The 19,599-nt window shown below is 41.3% G+C and overlaps 1 protein-coding gene across 2 annotated transcripts in view; it reads left to right on the forward strand.

Moving 5' to 3' along the window:
* The window catches only part of LHFPL6 (LHFPL tetraspan subfamily member 6), a 265,474-nt gene that overhangs the window by 225,190 nt on the left and 20,685 nt on the right, over positions 1–19,599 (forward strand). For both annotated transcript variants that reach the window (XM_032150415.2, XM_032150416.2), the window contains exon 3: positions 12,705–12,803. In XM_032150415.2, coding sequence (XP_032006306.1) covers positions 12,705–12,803 — 99 coding nt within the window. The remainder of the gene's footprint in view (positions 1–12,704; positions 12,804–19,599) is intronic.

Consider the following 19,599-nt stretch of genomic DNA (forward strand, 5'->3'; position numbering starts at 1 on the left):
CCCTGCCTCAGCCTTCCCAGAAGCTGGGATTACAGGTGCACGCCACCACGCCTGGCTAATTTTTTTGTATTTTTAGTATAGACGGGGTTTCACCATGTTGGCCAGACTGGTCTCAAACTCCTGACCTCAAGCAGTCCACCCATCTCGGCCTCCCAAAGTGCTGGGATTACAGGCGTGAGTCTCTGTGCCCGGCCTTGGATTGGATTTTTAAAAAGTTTTTATTTGTATGGATTTAGGAGTACACGTACGGTTGTGTTCCATGGATATATGGCGTAGTGGGGAAGTCTGGTAGCCATCCCCTGAATAGTGCACATTGTACCTGACAGGTAGTATTTCATCTCTCACCTGCTTCCCACTCTTTATTACATTGTAAAATCTTGTTTCCTTTGTTTTTTCTTTTTTGGTTTTAGAGACAGAGTCTTGTTCTCTCTCCCAGGCTAGAGTGCAGTGGCGCAGTCATAGCTCACTGCAGCCTTGAACCCCTGAGCTTAAGCAATCCTCCTGCCTCAGCTGCGTTAGTAGTTGGGACTACAGGCATGTACCACCATGCGTGGCTAACTTTTTTCTTTTTTAAGAGAAGGAGTCTTGCTGTGTTGCCCAGGCTGGTACTTTTCTTATTCATCTGTATAAGAGGCTTCAGTTGGCTCACTGTGGCAGGACAAACTACACAAGAGTCTATATAAATTTGTAGAAAGTCCTTCTTTCACTATCCAGTTCAACAAATGTAGATTTTACTACTTTTTAAAAATATGTCTGACATCCTACTTTACTGTTGGTGTGGGGCTCCTGATTTACTTAAGACCCTTAGAAATACGTAAGAAGAGGAATTATTTCTTACCCAAACTTTTTAAAAAAATTTAAGTAGAAATGAATGAAGGTAGTTGGGAGTCTGTTGGTGCTTGTGCTCTTGATGTGTTGGTTAAGGGCACTCATGGGGAGAGAGTTTTAATTCTTCCTCCTAAATATTGTTATGTTAGAACTGAAACAATTTCTGCAATAGAACTTACACAGGAGAGAAGCTGAAGTAGAAGCCCCAGGGAACTCATCACTCCTTTGGAAGATTTCTCTACCTGAGCTCTGCACTGTCGTGGGTAATTTTATGATACTAGTATATCAAAACTAAGGAGGGAGATATTTTCCCTCAAATAGTTTGCCTTCCCTGCATGTGCTTCTCCTGAGTGATCTCCTATTGAACATCTTCTCTCATCATATGCAAACATAACATGCCACTGTCTGCCACACACTGGGCAATTGGTGTGTGTTGCTCTGATGGTCACACCATCCCCAAGAGGTGCAGGTGGCTTTGTTCACACTGGCCCTGAGAGAAAGGCTAAGTTTCAAACCAAGTGACCTGCCTAGGCCAGCACTCACCAGTGCAGAGCCTGGCTCCACACCAGTCACTCTCTGGCTCCAAAGCTTATGGCCCTTCCTCTACAGCAGGCTCCTAATTCAGGACCCCATTTGAGTTAAAACTTGGCCATGCCCCTTCTTTATATGTTTTGGCCTTAGGTAATTATTAAAAAATAGTGAATTACTATTTCTCACAGCCATATGAGAAGGTACATTTGCTGGGACCCTTCTCAACCCACAAGCTCACTCTTCCTTTCTTCCAAGGGAATTTGGTTACTCACACCCCACTAGTTCCCCACCCAGTCAGCCCCTCCCCTGAGGTCATGGGATCCAGTGTAGAAGCTGTGTATTCATTAGCATGACAAACAATGTAGTTCCTCATATGATCTGCACAGAATCGGGCAACTTGGTTCCGTCGTTGTCTCCATTCAGACAGGATGCAACCCCCAAATCTGCTCCAGTTTTTTCAGGAGATAGTGTATTGCAGGAGTCTCTTCTCCAGCTAACTCTGTCTATGCACGGCTTGGCTTTCAATCCCATCACAAATGTCCCTCATATCAGCTCACCCAGAATCCCTGAGAGGATCGCACGATGAGTGCATTCGGCAGAAAAGATGTGATTTCCCGCGGCCAGTGTAAATCGCTCTACAAGCCTGCCGGGAAGGAAACTGTGAGTTAGGGCTCAAAGATCTGTACAGACGTCAGGGGAAGGCTTGGAGGTGGCCAGGGATGGCATTCTACTTCGTGATGCCAAGGTGTGTTGCCTGTGAGACTTCAAACACACAGTGTCATCTGCCCTGCAATTCCAGTGGAAGTTTTGCAAATCTCTCCCACAACTTTGCATCCTAATGTAATGATGGTCTACTTTGTTTTCATAAAGTCACTGTTATAGAAATAAAAATAAATGTTCAAGGTGTTACCTCCCCCTCCTTATAATTTTCCCCCACTTTACAGATAAGGAAAACTGAGTCCGAAGGAAGTGAAATGGTAGAATTAAGATGCCCTTAACTACTGGGGTTAGAAAGGTGTTGCTTTCAATCAGATGTAATTTCCCAGAAAACCGTCACGTAGAAATTGCAAAATCTTCCCCAAATTTTCATTGTTTGAAACAACTTTATTTTTTTTCTCCCAATGATTGCCTAGTGCCCCAGGAAGATAAAAAGTGACAAGTCACTCATGACTGAAGTTAGCTTGTGAATTTTTGCTCTGAGCTAAGGGACAAGTATTTGTGCATAACACATTATACATGTCTTTTGTGTTTTCTGTCACATGAATTAAAAAAGAAGAAGAGGCCGGGCGCGGTGGCTCACACCTGTAATCCCAGCATTTTGGGAGGCCGAGGCGGGTGGATCACGAGGTCAGGAGTTCGAGACCATCCTGGCTAACACAGTGAAACCCCGTCTCTACTAAAAATACAAAAAATTAGCCGGGCGAGGTGGCGGGCGCCTGTAGTCCCAGCTACTGGGGAGGCTGAGGCAGGAGAATGGCGTGAACCTTGGGGGGCGGAGCCTGCAGTGAGCCGAGATTGCGCCACTGCACTCCAGCCTGGGTGACAGCGAGACTCTGTCTCAAAAAAAAAAAAAAAAGAAGAAGAAGAAGAATGAGAATCAAGGCACCATTTTGAAAAACATTTTAAGGAAACCCAAAGTATACTCTCTTCTGCAGGATGTTTTCAGCCAAGAAATAGCCTTATTGTGATTTGTTAAAATATTTTTGATAGGTTGTCAAATTATCATATTTCTGTTTTATATTTTAGTGTTTGAATAAGATATGCTTTCCTTGGCTAAGCTTCTGATAATAACCCATTTCTCATGTTTATACCTCCATGTGCTCTTTTTGGACAGAAGCTTTTGGTGTGCCAGCGCTCACAGCGCTGGGGTTCTCACTCACCGGCCCCCAGCAAAGGGATTTACAGGGTTTGCAAGAGTTCATCCCTTGTCGTTAGTCACAGGCAGCAGCGGGAGACTTCCCTGTGGCTAAAGCAGTGTCAGTCTTAGACAAATGGTGACTGGAAATCTGGCTTGATCTTCTACCCCATTCCTCCTTCCCATTTACACACAGGGTTCAGTGCATGTGTGGCTATGGAAAGTAAGCCCAGAGATGGGACAGTGAACACTTGGGGATTTAGGAGGCACTGGAGAAGAGGGGTTAGGAGCACTGGCTTAGGGCTCAACCTGGATGTTTGTCCCTGGATCTACCACTTGAGTAGATTTATGAGCATAGGCCTGCTTGTGCAAGCTTTGGTTTCCTTCACCTATTAAACAGGGACAATGATATATTCTTTTGTGTGTGTGTGTGCGTGCGTGAGACAGAGTCTCGCTCTGTCACCCAGGCTGGAGTGCAGTGGTGTGATCTCAGCTCACTGCAACTTCTGCTTCCCAGTTCAAGTGATTCTCCTGCCTCAGCCTCCTTAGTAGCTGAGATTACAGGTGTGCATCACAATGCCCAGCTAATTTTTGTATTTTTAGTACAGACGGAGTTTCACCATATTGTCCAGGCTGGTTTTGAACTCCTGACCTGGTGATCCACGCTCTTCAGCCTCCCAAAGTGCTGGGATTACGGGCGTGAGCCACCGTGCCCAGCTGATATATTCTATAACTGTAAGTCGATATCTGGACTTCAAAAACATGTGTGTATAAAAATACATTTTTCTGAGGATTTTAAAGTACTAAATAATATTACTATATTTAATATTTAACAAATATTGTGAATGAGTGAGCTGGATGCGAGTAAACATAGAGTGTCTGGCCTTCCAGGACATGTAATACTTACAAATAACTGCAATGTAAAATGGTCAGCCTCAAGTAAAGGGTAGAGAGTGCATCAAAATAGCAGTTCACAGGAGAGGCAAAACCTATAGCTCACTGCTGGGATGACCAGGGAAGGCAATGTGTTGAGGCTTCTAGACCTTAAGTGGTAGTATTTTCTGAGCATTAAGGTAAGCAATGAGAGTGTCTCAGTCAGAGAGAAGGGATTTGACTTTCAGAGATGAAAAAGCTCAAAATGTATTCAAAGAACCAGTAGTAGGTACAGTAAGTCAGGGATCCCCAGTCAGAAATGCCTTTGAGTCTGGCCAGGGCACCCAGGCTGTTAACAGGATGACCAGGACCTGGCTCCAGTCAGCCACTTGCAGGCTCTGTATTGACATATGTTTCAATTATTCAAGAGATACAAGAAATCTGGACTTAGATATACTAAGTCCCACTTAGTAAAACATGATGATGGTCAAATCCAACATGTCTCTGGTTGAACTCCGATTATGGGTGGTGACTGTGTGACCATGGAGTGGACTTATGTCCAAGCACTGGGATCATGATAGGTGGAAAAGAGCCGTGGCCTGGGATCCAGGAGGCCCGGGATCAATCTGAGCTCTGTGTCCTTGGACAGGCTTCTTAAATCCTCTGTGCCTCAGTTTCCAGAAAGCACTTTGATAGGAGGTGCGGTTTACTAGAACGCAACCAAGCCTTCTTTTTTTTGTAGACTAAAGAATGTACTCCTCGGGTTTCCAGGGTCTGAAGAATTACACTGCTGACCCCTGCTCTTGTTCCTTCCCCACCACTGTATTTGTTTTATTGTTACATTTCTTGTTCTTACATTTTGTAAAGGGGCCATTATCTAGGGATGAAAATGGACAAAACTCGTGTACATCAATTAGCATATGGAGAATTTGAGATGGAAACATGCCAACCTCTTCCAAAGAGAAGTTCAGATAACAGACTGCAAGATTGAGCAGCTTTCATGAGAACAGTAAAGAAAACAATTTCCCTCGGTGCTTACCACAGAAAGGAAGATAAAGGAACTGGAGGATGGATAAAAGTATCCAAAAAACATAAAAGATGAATTGATGGGAAACACTGGTGTGACCACTCAAGGGGCCAAGGGTGGAAAAAGTCATTCCATTAAAAAAATAAAATAAACAGTGGAAAAAGAATGGAGCCATAGTCCTGGAAAAAAGTGAGATCACATTAAAAAAACTTTCAAGATTGGCCTGGAAAAATAAGGCTTTATGAGTTTAACATGAGGACTCTATTCTTCCCACCTGTGGGGAGTAATGGGCATTGGCTGACTAGAGGTTTGTTTTGCCTTCTTGGCAGGAGCTGAATTGTTATGTTAATAGTCCGCTGGCTAAGTGTTAAGTACTGCGTTTGAATAGAAAAAGTTTTGCAGAAGGGAAAATTCCCAGCCCCAGGTTCTTATTCCGACCACTGAGCTCTTCACAGACTTCAGACTTCACACACTCAAATTCAAAGAAACAATTAGTATCATGGCTGATATTTCTAGCATTTTGTGAAATCGAAGAGTTTCTACTAGGAACTCTCCTGGAGGTGGTTTACGGCCAGACAGTGTATCCAGGCTCAGGTTTGGGCCCAAGGGCCCATGTTTCCATGTGGAGCTAAAGAACAGACTTCATCACAGCAGCATTGCCCACCTTTTTGTAATTATCTATGCCAGCTCTTTTCCATTCCCATTGGCTTCTCCTTAGAGGTCATTCATTCCACTGACTTGGCTCTTAAAATATTTTAATTGTCCTTGAACAGGGTGAGCCCAAAAACCTCAGGGCACTCAGGATGAAATGGTGTAGCAGTCAATGCATTATTAAAATGAACTTTTTCAAATTTAAGAATTATCAAGTCATCTGTTGGATTATTGCTTTTTCTTTTTTAGGAGGCAGCATCTCTCTACAATCCTAAAACCTCTTTAAAAAGAATCTTCCCCATGGCTTTTTGCCTCTAGATTGCTGATAGCAGCAAAGTGCTGGTAGAAACTAAAGATTGAGCTAATTTGCAGTAATTTGTGATTGACTTATGACCCCTTAAAAGTTGCAAATCTTTGGGGTTGCAGAAATGGATTGCTTCTTAATTGCAAATGAGCTTGTAGCTGCAAATGATCTCACACCTCTTCCTGCAACCCACCTTGGTTCCCACCTTCCTCAGGTTGCTGACTTGCTTCACGACATCTTTCCTCACTTCCACTTGTGTGCACAAATTTCCAAAAGGTGTGAAACTGTGACTTTTTTTATGTTGTATTTTATGGCATTGACAAAGGAATAAGGAATTTGGTTGAAATTAAGCCCATGTGGTAACCACAGGGTTTAGAAATCTAATAAAACCCATGTAAATAATATTAAAGCTTGTGAGCTAGAGATTCTAATTGAGCCATATACTCCCCAGAAGCAAATTAGGCAACTAGAACTATTAAAATCTGTCAGGTCACTAAGACATCATTTGGGCAATTACTTCGAATTCCAGAAAATTTTCTGAGCTCCATTTCTGCATACAGTATAACACCCAAGCGGTATCTAATTCAGGGATTTCTAAACCGTGCTTCCATCAAACATTGATTTCCACAACATGGGCTAAGATTTAACACTGCTGGAAATGAACAATGGCAGATTTCTTCCATTAAAAAGATGTTCTCACTTTTACATTTAATTGCCTCTACTTTACAAAATAGTACTTCAGTATAGGCAACAAAATGCTAGCTGACTTCAGTCCTCCCCCAAAAGACAATTAGTTAACATTTGAAGTATCCTCTTCAGAAATCTACATTTCAGGGGAGGTTACTTAGCCTGTTAGATTTCCTAACCGGAGACCATACCACAGGCATGCTTAAAGTCAAAGCTTTAGAATATTACTATCTGTACTTGCCCCAGAAGTTTAATAATTAGCATGAATTGTTTCGAGATAATTTTTAATTAAGGAAATGGATGATGTTCAAGAAATACGGTGGGGTATTAAGATCAGTATTGGCTTTCTGCCCTTGTGTGAGTGAGCATGTACCAGTCAGAGTTTGACCAGTAAGAGAAACCACTCTAGATATTTCCAGCAGGAAGGGATGTAGCCCAGGAATTTAACGTTTTTTGTAGACCTACTAAGAGGTCTGAGAAAGTGAAGGTCAGAGAAGCTGTTTTGAAGAATTCAGGAAATCAGGAAGTGCTGGGATCAAAAGAAGCTACAGCTGATAATCCACCCTTAGTGGGTGATGAGGAGGGGGACACCTGGAAATCACTCCCAAAATGTCACTGTCTTCTGTCTGCAGAAAGGCTTGCCCCTGGCTGCAGGTGTGAATGTGGAATACCAGTTTATCCCTTTTATCTTTTATATTCCACATGAGAGCTTCTTATTGACAGAGTATGACCCAGAACTCCCACTAGTTTATGAAATATAGTTTCCTGGCCTCTAGCCCTACCTAAAAGGAAGAACTTTAAAGAGCAGTGATGATTTTGATTCTTAACAAGCACCATCAGGCTTAAGGCCTAAGAACCTGACAAATCCAGCATTCTTCTAAAGTGTGTCTTATATCTAGCACAGCTATCCTCCAGTAGAACTACAGTTATGGAAATGGTCTAATTTACACTGTCCAATATGGTAGCCACTAGTGCCAGGTGGCTATTGAGCACTTGAAATGTAGTTGGTGCAACTGAGGGATTAAATTTTTGAGTTGTATTTAATCTTAATTAACTTAACATTTAAACTTAAAGGGCTACCTGTGGCTATTGGCTACTGCATGGGGCAGTCCAGGTTTAGATCTCTCTCTTTGGACCTGTGCTCCCTCTTCACTTCCATTTAATGGAAAATATTGTGGCCTGATCTGACCTAAAGTTTCCCTGAACTGTCTCATATTGGTCCATTGTGTGTTGAAAATTTCAGGTGAGGCCCTTGTTACAATGACTATATGATGGAGTTGTATTGGGCAGGGGGGGCAGGTCACTGGATTTCACTGAGCTTACAGAATTGGTCTTCTGACTCTTTTTCGTGCCAGCTTACTAATAAACATTTGTTGCATATTTGGCCAAATTTGGTCTGAAACTCCCTTTTACCGTAACATACGGTGGTAGCAAGTTAGTGGGGAGGCCACTGAAATGTTTACCTACATATCCTAATAACTGTGATAGCCAATTAGCCTGATCGTACGGTTTGTAACATACATTTTTCTCCCGGAAATGTTTCTCAAATTTTTGGAGTCTGCAGTTTCTTTCCTGCTAGCAAATACTAGCAGATGACAAAACAAGAGCTACATAAATATTAATATAAAAATTCAGATAAGCTAGTTGCCCTCCACTGAACAACTTTTTAAACATGTGAGCATATGTTCATGGTATGTTTTTAAAATTCATACATGTACCACACATTTCCTGTGTATAAAATTGTTCCTAATTTATATGATTGAATCTACATTTCAAAGTAATGTGGCTGGGCGCAGTGGCTCACACCTGTAATCCCAGCAGTTTGGGAGGGTGAGGCAGGCAGATCATGAGGTCAGGAGTTCAAGACCAGCCTGACCAACATGGTGAAACCCCGTCTCTACTAAAAATACAAAAATCAGCTGGGCTTGGGGGCACGCGCCTGTAATCCCAGCTACCCGGGAGGCTGAGGCAGGAGAATCGCTTGAACCCAGGAGTAAGCCAAGATCGCGCCACTGCACTCCAGCCCGGGAAACAGAGCAAGAATCCATCTCAAAAAAAACAAAACAAAACAAATAACCAAACAAACAAAAAACAAAGTAACGTAACCCACCCTAGGTTTGGCTGCTTGCTGGTAGAAAGCCAGACAGAACACAAGAGACAAAGTTTGGTGGGAGGAGAAGCAGGTTTAATCGGAGAACCAGCAACCTGAGAAGATAGCAATCTAGTGTTCTAAATACCATCTTACATTTTAAAATTTACCATAGGACTTTTAAAGGGAAACTTGGTATAGGAGACATTCCGGAGTAGTGCAGGGTACACGGTCTGTGTATCTTGTTCTTGTTAAATTGAACTAAATGTGGCCTGAGGAAACCTCCATACTTCCATATGTAAGTCCTTGAGGATGAACCATAACCTAACTTAGTAGGTAGACAAGTAAGTAGACTTAGTAGAAAACCTAATTTAGGAGTATGCTTCTGTAACAATAGCTGCATCTCAGCCAATCGCAGCAGCCATACTTCAGCAACGCATATGTTGCTGACTGTTCAAACTGTGTTTGGTATTTAAACTGTATTTAAATTCACATAAGTCAAACACCAAGCTGTAACCAATCCATCTGTTTCTGTACCTCACTTCTGTTTCCTGTATGTCACTTTCCTTTTTTTTTTTTGTCTATAAATTTGCTCTGACCATAAGGTATCCCAGGAGTCTCTCTGAATCTGCCATGATTCTGAAGACTGCCTGATTTGTGAATTTTTTTAACCCTTACTCAATTAAACGCTGTTAAATTTAATTTGTCTAAAGTTTTATTTTAACATTCTGATGGCCATCTTGGGTAATTGCCTGTCCGGAAGTCTGGTTGGCATTATCTTGACTTCAATGATGGTGGACTAATGGTGGAACTCTTCCTAAGTGGGAGGATTCTGCCATGGGCCTCCAGCCTGGTTTGTTTCAAGAGCAAGAGCACAATTAGATAAGCATGCATTGTTGGAGGGAAGTGTCTAGAGAGCGAAGGAATGAAAGGGTGAGAGGGGAGAGAAGGAAGAAAAAGAAAGTGGGTGATTGTTAAAACTGAGGTCCCTGGTTACAGTATCACAAAAACAGCCCAGAATTCCACAAAAGACTCTGACTGCCAAGTGTTCTGCCCCTTGGAGAGCCCCTGGCCTAAGTGCTCCATATGTAAGCTCCTTTCTATTTAGGGTCCCAAAGTGACTAGCATAAGACTGGGCCAAACTACGTGTTTTCATGACTTCATGGCACATAATTTTTACTCGTAATAAAAAGAACGTTAGCAAATAAAACTTTTTCATTTATTTATCAGGTAAAGAGGAAATTACTGATGGCTTAAATCAGAAGTCCCCAACCTTTTTTACACCATGGACCAGTTTCATGGAAGACAATTTTTCCATGGACTGAGTGGAGGAGGATGGTTTCAGGATGATTCAAGCACATTACATTTAGTGTGCACTTTATTTCTATTATTATTACACTGTGATTATATAATGAAATAATTATACAACTCACCATAATGTAGAATCAGTGAGAGCCCTGGGCCTATTTTCCTGCAACTAGACAGTTCCATCTGAGGGTGATGGGAGACAGTGACAGATCATCAGGCATTAGATTCTCATATGGAGCATGCAACCTAGATCCCTTGCATGCATAGTTCACAATAGGGTTCGTGCTCCTATAAGAATCTAATGCTAGGCCGGGCACAGTGGTTCACACCTGTCATCTCAGGACTTTAGGAGGCTGAGGTGGGCAGATCACCTGTGGTCAGGAGTTCTAGATCAGCCTGGCCAACATGGCGAAACCCCAGCTCTACTAAAAATACAAAAGTTAGCTGGGTGCAGTGGCAGCCACCTGTAATCCCAGCTACTCAGGAGGCAGAGACGAGGAGGCAGAGGTTGCAGTGAGCTGAGATTGCACCACTGCACTCCAGCCTGTATGATAGTGCGAGACTGTCTCAAAAAAAAAAAAAAAAAAAAAGAACTGATGCCACCGCTGATCTGACAGGAGGCAGAGCTCAGGTGGTAATGTGAGCAATGGGGAGTGGCTGTAAATACAGATGAAACTTTACTTGCTTGCCTGCTGCTCACCTCCTGCCCTGTGGCCCAGTTCCTAACAGACCATGGACCCATACTGGTTCATGGCTCGGGGGTAGGGGCCCCCTGGCTTAAATGTTACTATTTTTCATTTTTCTTACACTTAAATACTTTTTGTCCAGATGCCTTTCTGCATTTGTCATCCTTTAAATAAAATTGTTCACAAGATCTTCTCAGAAAGTGGTGCTACCTATTAATTTAAGACCTGAGTATCACAGACATGATACCTCATTGTTTATTAAACATTCATGGAATTCAGTTTGCACAAAGCTTGGCATCCTCATTAATAATTTCTTTACTTAATGGTGCCTAAAACTAGTTTGGAGTTGTCTTTAGAATGCTGTACATTCTATCCTAAGGGAAAAAGCCTAAGGACATTGGCCACTAGGACATTTGCCTCACCAGCAAAAGCTTGTATAACTGCATTCTAGATTATTCTTCAGCTTCAACATAATTCATATTTATGCAGTTGCATGTAGGACATTCTGGGACTAGTGATTCATAGTTTCAATGATTCTTTCTAGCACTCCCACAAGTAGATGGCCCTTTGCCTTGCATATAGATGGCCCTTCATGTCAACCAAGGGGCAGACTGGGGAAAGCATTACCAGGGTAGGAAATGTATCAGGATGGGTGTGGGGGCGAGGGAGGCCTTTCCTTAGAGCTCCTCAGGGTAGCTGAGGACAGGGATGGAAAGCAGCTAGCTCTCCCTTAGTTACCTGTGAGGAAACAGATTATTTGTATGGATTACTACTGCTCAATTTATCCACCAAGGGGTGACGGAGGTAGGGAGGAAAAAGACAAAAGAAGGCCAGGAAGGGACTTGGTGCAAAAATATTGAAGATCTCCTCTCCTAGATACATTCCGGGCCCTGCCGTCCTCCTCCACGTTACCATTTTAATGGATTTTCTTATTTAGGGGGCTCTGCCATTTAGCACCTGATAAGCCACTTCCCCCACGGGTTCAGCACATTTGTGGTACTCACAGATGTTGATAACACCTGTGATTGACACAACACAATCTTACTTTCAGATTAGCCCACATATTCAAATAGTGAGTGCTTAAATCTCATTTAGCTTCTTGTAAAACCATGTTAGGCTTTGATGCAAACTAAAGACTCACCAATTGAAAGCTGTCAGCTCAGAGAGTGCTGCCAGGATAACTTAATTTATATTGAGATAAAATCATCACTTTCTTCAGTTTAGTCATCAAAACTTTTGGTTTTAGCAGCAAGGGGTAGTTAGATTATAATAAATGTCTGTCTTCCTGAGTCTTTCTGAGATGCGTGGATGCTCAGTGATTCTCCACATCGCCTAATAATGGGCAGTACAGTTCAGAGGTTTGATGAATGTGCTGAGGCCATTCAGGAAACTCTTTATGTTCTTTCTGCCCCCGGTAAAATTTGACAACACTGAAACATTCTATTTTATTCTTAAATAGGAAACAAAAATCTAGTGAATAAGAAATCGTAACCTATTAGGAACTTTTGCTTGCTCTTGAAATACTTGTTTGCATGGATTAATGGTGGAATTGGTTGGCTTTTTACAAGAATGATTTAAAAAGCTTCTGAACTGTATTTCCTAAACAGGATTTGCAAGGCTTTTAATGCTTTAAAAGGCAAAGTTGGACCCAAACTGAGCTGTCAAGTTTTTTTTTTTTCTTTTAAGCTGACTTGAAATTGTTGTTGGAGTCAAACTGACCTTAGATTACTTAAAAGAGTTGTGGCTGGTGCTGTCCAAAAAGCAGACGCTATGCTCTTATTATATTGCTAAATATTGATCCCACCACCTTTATCTAGTGATGCAGAGAAGCACTGGTAAAGCCCTCTTGTCTTATCTCTTTGCAGGCTTGTTGATTGGTGCTGGCTGTGCTCTCTACCCCTTGGGCTGGGACAGTGAGGAAGTCCGGCAGACTTGTGGCTACACTTCTGGCCAGTTTGACCTGGGTAAGCTCTCTTCATGGATGGCACTCCTTTTAGAAAAAGAACCTTATCTGATGTTTCTTAGAAGCAGAAAGTGGAAAGGGGACAGATGAGAAAAACCTACCTGGGTATTACAGCCAGTAGTCACGTGTAACAATATAAATGTATCCATGTATTTAGTGAAGAGTTATTGATAATCTACTGTTTGCTCAGTACTATGATGAGTATTGTAGATACAAAGATAAGAAATGGCCCCTGCCGCGAAGAGTTTATACTCATTGATTACTTCATTTTTCATTTTTCAAAATCACGTATTTTTTGCCCATTGCATGGGCCATAAATAATTCTGTAGAATTTGCAATCTGAGAAGAAGCGACAACAAAACAGTCAAGGAAATGATAATACAAGCTAAGCAATTCAAAGCAATTTCACATCGGTGGTCAAATAAGGCCACTTTGTGAAAGAGGTGAGAATAGAGTTCAGTCTTGAACAAAGTGCTACATACGGATTATCAGGATTAGGTGGAAGCACCTTGCAGGTGAGGAATACAGTATAGCAAAGGCACAAGGGAAGAATGGGAAAAGCTCATCAGGAGACCACAGGGATTCCAGCAACAGGAAGAGTCAGGTGTCAGTCTGATAAATGTGATGATTGGGTGAGAGTTTGCACATTGATAAAAGGCTCTTAACTCACAAATTTGTTTTTTGCAGACTAGTAAGAAAATTTCCGGTAGTCTTCACTTGTGACCATAGTGTAGTCTACTTACTTATGTTGCAATCTATAAAATATTTTGCAGAATACTCCATGGTTTGCATCATTTTAATTTGTAATAATTGGGTAATATTTCACTTGCTTAATAAACCTACATTTACTTAACCACTTTCTTATTTCTTTCTAGCTGGGCATTTAGTCTATTCCAATATCTGTTGTTTTAAGACATGTTATGATGAGTAGTTTAATGAATATAAGTGCTTTTCCTACTGAATATTTTCTTAGAATCTTTTTCTAGAATTAGTATTACTAGATCAAAGAATATGAAGCCATAAAACACTTATCATTGTATAGGGAAAGAAATGTATTTTCTCTTCCCCATTGCTAGATTCAAACCTAAGGCTCCTATAATAAAAGGCAGATTAACAAGAGAAAAGCATACAAATTCATTTAAAATAAAATTTTCATGACACAGGACCCTTCATAAAGAAATGAAGACTTGGAGAAGCAGGTAAACCTGTGTACTTTTTATGCTAGGTTTAATGAAGAAGTGGGATTGTTCTGGAGAAGTATGATTGGACAAAGAGGGTATGATCTAGTGGTAATAAACTGCAGAACTTAGCAAGACCTGTTTGTTCAGACTCCTGTCTGTGTCCTTGTATTGCCAGAGATAAGAATATTCCTTTCTTCTGGGTATAGTGAGAGCTTCTCTCCAATGATGGCTTTATGATCTGCTTCAGAGGAAGGTCAGATAATCCTTTCTAGGTTTTATGATCTGCTTTAGGAGAGAAGGGCAGCAGGGGAAGGTGAGAGAGACTTTCCTGCTTCTGCTGCTTTCTCAAATGTCAAGGTGCTGCATTTTAGTGTAGCATGCCCTGAAGCCCATCATTGCCAAGTGACAGCAAATATATTTCCCCCTACTATATGGATGGACAGACTGAGATTCTGATAATTAGTACATAGTCAGTTACTAACTTAGACATCTACTTTTTATATTAAATACTTTCAGAAGAAAAATTGTGAGGGAATTGGTCTAATGGCAGTATTACTATATTCCAAATATTAATTTTAAATTTTTATGTTAGAACATCTATGAAAAAAAATTCTGTTAGATTCTGAGAAAAAGGGACAGAAAAAAAGTATTAAAGGTCTGTGAATTTGAAAATGAAAAAATGAAGCAATTTTTATTTGACTTCGTGGATGACAACCACCCTACTTCCGTCGAATATAATACTGGCTCTTCTGGTAGAGAAGACTGTTCTAAAGACCACCTAATTTGCATGGATAAAACAAATAAGAGATTTCCTTTTACCTATTCTTCCCTCTTTGATGACAAGGCTTTCCTAAATCTGGTTTAGTTTGGGATTGCCATAAATGTAGAGAAGGGGAAAAAATGCTGAAATGCTGGCGTGCAAAGCTGACTGCCAGCTTTTTTTTGGAAAGCAAACTGTGTCTAGGGGAGATATTTTAATACAGTGCTTGGCATTTTTCTTTCCCTGGTGTTTGAGGCATTCTTGGCTGTTCAACACAGGCCTCAACTTGATTATGATCCTGTGTATCCTGACCTGTTGTTATTGTGTATTGCTGTATTAATTAGCAGATTATAATGAAGTTCAGGTCCTGTTATTGCAATTTTCATTACTGCACCTCAGTATTTTGTATGTCCCCAGCATTGTGGAATAAAACTTTGAATGTCAAACTAAACGTTGAAAAATACTTGCCTCTTTACTAGTGGTAATCGTTTTTTAATGTTATTATACACTCTAAAACCATTCTGGCAATTTAAAAAACTATAAAGTTGTTTTCATTTCTGATCATGTATTTCTAAATTTCCTTAGATTGGTTAATGAGAAAAAAAAACTGGCATCATCCACAGATAAAATGAGTTCTAGGTCTACTGCAGAAGTTTTTTGGGGTTTATCAAGGTCTGTTTCCTTAGGTTACTGTTATCTTTGTGGACTCTGTTATGTATTCTTTGAAAAGAAGACCTAAAGAGAAAGTGAGGCATAGAGATATCTCTAGGCCCATCCCACTTCACTTTCCTTTTTTTTTTTTGAGACGAAGTCTCACTCTCTCACTTAGGCTGGAGTGCAGTGGAGAGATCTCAGCTCACTGCAACCTCCGCCTCCCAGGTTAAGCGATTCTCATGCCTCAGCCTCCTAAGTAGCTGGGATTACAGGCACCCGCCACCAGGCCCAGCTAATTTTTGTATTTTTAGTAGAGATGGGGTTTCACCATGTTGGCCAGGCTAGTTTCGAACCCCTAACCTCAAGTGATCCACCCGCCTCAGCCTCCCAAAGTGCTGGGATTATGGGCATGAGCCACCCTGCCTGGCCCATCCCTCTTCACTGTCTATGCTTTCTGAAAGCTGAGCTTCAGTGACTTAGTGAAGTCACAAATTATGAAGTTAAATAGGGAGGGTACCTGGAACTGTAGCTGGTGAGCTGCAGCATGAGGTCATGAGTGAGCATTCTTGGTTAAGATGGCTCCACCAAACACACTGCTTGCATCTGCCACACCTTGCCTCTCGGATTCTGAGAATCCAAGTTTGTTTCTGCCTCTTCTCAAGGGAGACAGCACGTAGACACATCTTCCTCCCAAGGGTTGTGAAATGTTAATGTTATTAAAGCTCATGCCCTTCTTATTGGGGAATACATGTCTCTTTGTTGATGTGCTGTTTTTGATATGTTGTTACTCTCTGATCTGGAGCATTCTGAAAGAAATAATTGCTTTTGCTCCTACATAGAAGATTATTTAAGTAGTGCATTTATCTCAATTAGTCAGCCAACAAATATTTATGGAGTGCTTATAATGAGCCAGCCCATGGGCTAGGTGCTGGGGATGTGGCATCAGCAATGAATAAAAAATGACACTATTCACTGCCCTCAGGGAACTTAAATTAGCGAGGGAGGCAGATGTTCAAAAAGATAATATAAATGTGAAGTATGTTAGAAAGGAAAAGTGTTGGGTGCTAGAATGGAAATTGTGGTTGACTTGCTGACATTATTCCACACTAGTTGGTGCGTCTAAGCCAGAGGTTGGCAAACACTTCTATAAAGGGTCAGATAATACCTTCAGCTTTGTGAGTTATATGGTGTCTGTTGCAGCTACTTAACTCTGCAGAAAAGATAGATGGCCTCAATCGAACTTTATTTTTATTTTTATTTTATAATTTCAACTTTTATTTTAGATTCAGTGGGTACATGTGCAAGTTTATTACATGAGTGTATTGCTTGATGCTGAGATTTTGGGTATGATTGATCTAATCACCCAGCTAATGAGCATAATGCCCAAGAGTTCGTTTTCAACCCTTGCCCCCCTCCATCCCTCCCCTCATAGTAGTCCCCAGTGTCTATTGTTGGCCACATATATGTCCATGAGTACTTAGTGTTTAGCTCCCACTTATTAATATAAATGAGAACACGCAATATTTGGTTTTCTGTTTTTGTATTTACTCCTTAGGATAATGGCTTCCAGTTGTATCCATGTTGCTGCAAAGGACATTATTTCATTCCTTTTTATGGCCGTGTAGTATTCCATGGTGTGGAATACTACATCTTCTTTATCCAATCCACCATTGATGGACACCTAGGTTAATTCCATGTCCTTGCTATTGTGAAGAGTACTTTGATGAACATATGGGGTACATGAATCTTTTTGGCAGAATGATTTATTTTCTTTTGTATATATATCCAGTAACGGGATTGCTGGGTAAAATGGTAGTTCTTTTTTAAGTTCTTTGAGAAATCTCCAAACTGCTTTCCACAGTGGCTGAACTAATTTACATTCCCACCAACCGTGTATAAGCATTCATTTTTCTCCATAGCCTCGCCAGCATCTGTTGTTTTCTGACTTTTTAATAATAGCCATTCTGACTGGTGTGAAAGGCTATCTCTCATTGTGGTTTTCCATTTCTTTGATAATTAGTGATGTTGAACATTTTCTCATGTTTGTTAGCTGCTTCCCAATTAAACTTTATTTACAAAAACAAGCAGTGGAGCCATAGTTTGACAATCCCTGATCTCAAGCAAAGAATACCTCTGGTGTTCCAGAAATGGTTACATTTCAGCTGTGCTCATTTATTGATCCCTGCAGCTCTCAGGGCAGCTGGTCAGGACCCAGGATAGTTGAAGACTCTGCACTGAGCAGCCCCATCCAATTACCCTAGTACGCTGTATAAATACTACAATTTTCTTGTTGAGTGGCAGTGGGAAGGAAGGTGGCAAGCACTGTACCTCAGCCTTGGTCAGCCCACCGCTAACACTGGCATGGAATGGGAAGGCGTGGGCTCATTTGGACCAGCGGGTCTACAGGCATCTTGGGGAAGAAGGGATCCCGTGCCTGAGGGAGAGGCCACACATTCCTGGTTCACCCCCTCTGACAGCCCCCTCTGACCATGGAGACTTGCAGGAGTAAGCAGCCTGCAGAGGTAGAGGTGGGCAGAGAGACCAGTCTGTGGAGCAGTCATCCCTGAAGCTGGCCTTCCCTAGGAACGTCCAGCCTCACTGACACACAGTAATTTGTTTCCATGTTGGGTGATGTTTGAGGCCTGTTTACTCTTGCAACTGAAAGTAGCCGGACTTGTATTTAGTTGCTATCTCATATTTCAAGGGGACCTGACCTCACCGGGGAGCTTCCTCAGGAAGTATTATACAGGCAGAGCTCTCAGCCCTTGTAGAATTTAGGTAGGTAAAGGGTTGGAGTCTGCATGTGGTCTGGGGTGACATGGAGAGGTAGGTTGCAGAGAGGGCAGGAGGCAGTCAGGAAGGAGGCTACTTTATTACTGCTTCCCTGTTTGGACAGGTTTTAATTCCAAGTATCAGCCATGGTACAAAATAATACTTGAAGAGCCTCCCAAGGTCAGAACATTTAAACTGAGTTCAAAAATGTAAGTAATAGTTAGGCAAGAAGGATTTCATAAAAACCTCACACTTGTAGTTATAGTATAATGTGTAGGAATCTGAAAGAACCTACTTTAAAAAATATCTCTTTTCCTTAGAAAGGAGAATTGGAGAGAATTTTTTTATATGCCTTAAAAACAATGTTATAATCCTATTGATTCTTTCTCAAGCATTTTTATATTTTATTATGTGCAGGGCTCTGAAGCAATCTTGCAAAAGTATTCACTTTCACAAATCAAAGTCTGTTACTCTGCTTACTTTTGGATCACACTAATTTATGAAGAAGCAAGGAGTAGGTGTGAATCCACACATTTTTTAAAACAGAGAAACAAGAATTCAGACAGGCTGCATAATTCTTTCATCTGCGGTTTAAACAAGTATCCAATGTGATTTAGGTGCAAGTGGTCAGTGAGCATACTTTGAAAAAAATTGTCAGTTGTATAGAAAAGTATTTTTGTTTTGTACTTTGCCTTGCTTAACAAACATTCATTATGTTTTGTATAGACTAGGATGCTTTAGGTTTAGGTTATAAAAGTCTGGCTCAAACAGGCCAAAACAAAGAAGATGTGTGAGAGCTCTTATAATAGCAAGGCAGGAGCTAAGGTCAGCCACAGACTTGATTGATTCAGGAGCTCAAAGATGTTTTCCAGGGCTCATGTCTTCCAGGGCCCATGTTCAGGAAGAACTGTCTGTAGATTGGCTGTAACCATCCACCATCTGTAGGCTGGCTTTATTTTGACATTAGTTCTCTCCATGGTTGTAAGTGTGTTTGGCACTTGTGGCTCTAAACATCTTTGTTCATGCCAAAAGGAGAGGACAAGCTTCTCCCCAGGAATGGAATCAGAGTCTCCCTCCTCACTCTAATTGGGCCAACTTTGTCATGTGTCCACTCAAAGGGATAATGGCTGCCAGGGAATGCCACCTGCTTCTTATGGTTCAGCTTAGATGCACTTCAGAGTTTTATAAGATTTGGTTTTACTGAGAGGTAGTGGGATTTGTAAGAGGAAGATGAGATAAAAAGGAGAAAAGGCATTTTAATCTTTTCTTTCTTTTGTCAGACTTCACTGTCTGTGGTCCTTCCATCAGTGTAGCCTGTGCTTGTGGAAAGAGGGACAGCCGTGGCAAGTGTTAACAATGCTGATTTTATTTATTGCTTTTTGAGGGAATAAAACAGTATAAGTGATAAGAATACATAGTGTCACAGCATC

Source organism: Hylobates moloch, unplaced genomic scaffold (assembly GCF_009828535.3).
Source record: "Hylobates moloch isolate HMO894 unplaced genomic scaffold, HMol_V3 SCAFFOLD_4, whole genome shotgun sequence".
NCBI classification, from domain to species: domain Eukaryota; kingdom Metazoa; phylum Chordata; class Mammalia; order Primates; family Hylobatidae; genus Hylobates; species Hylobates moloch.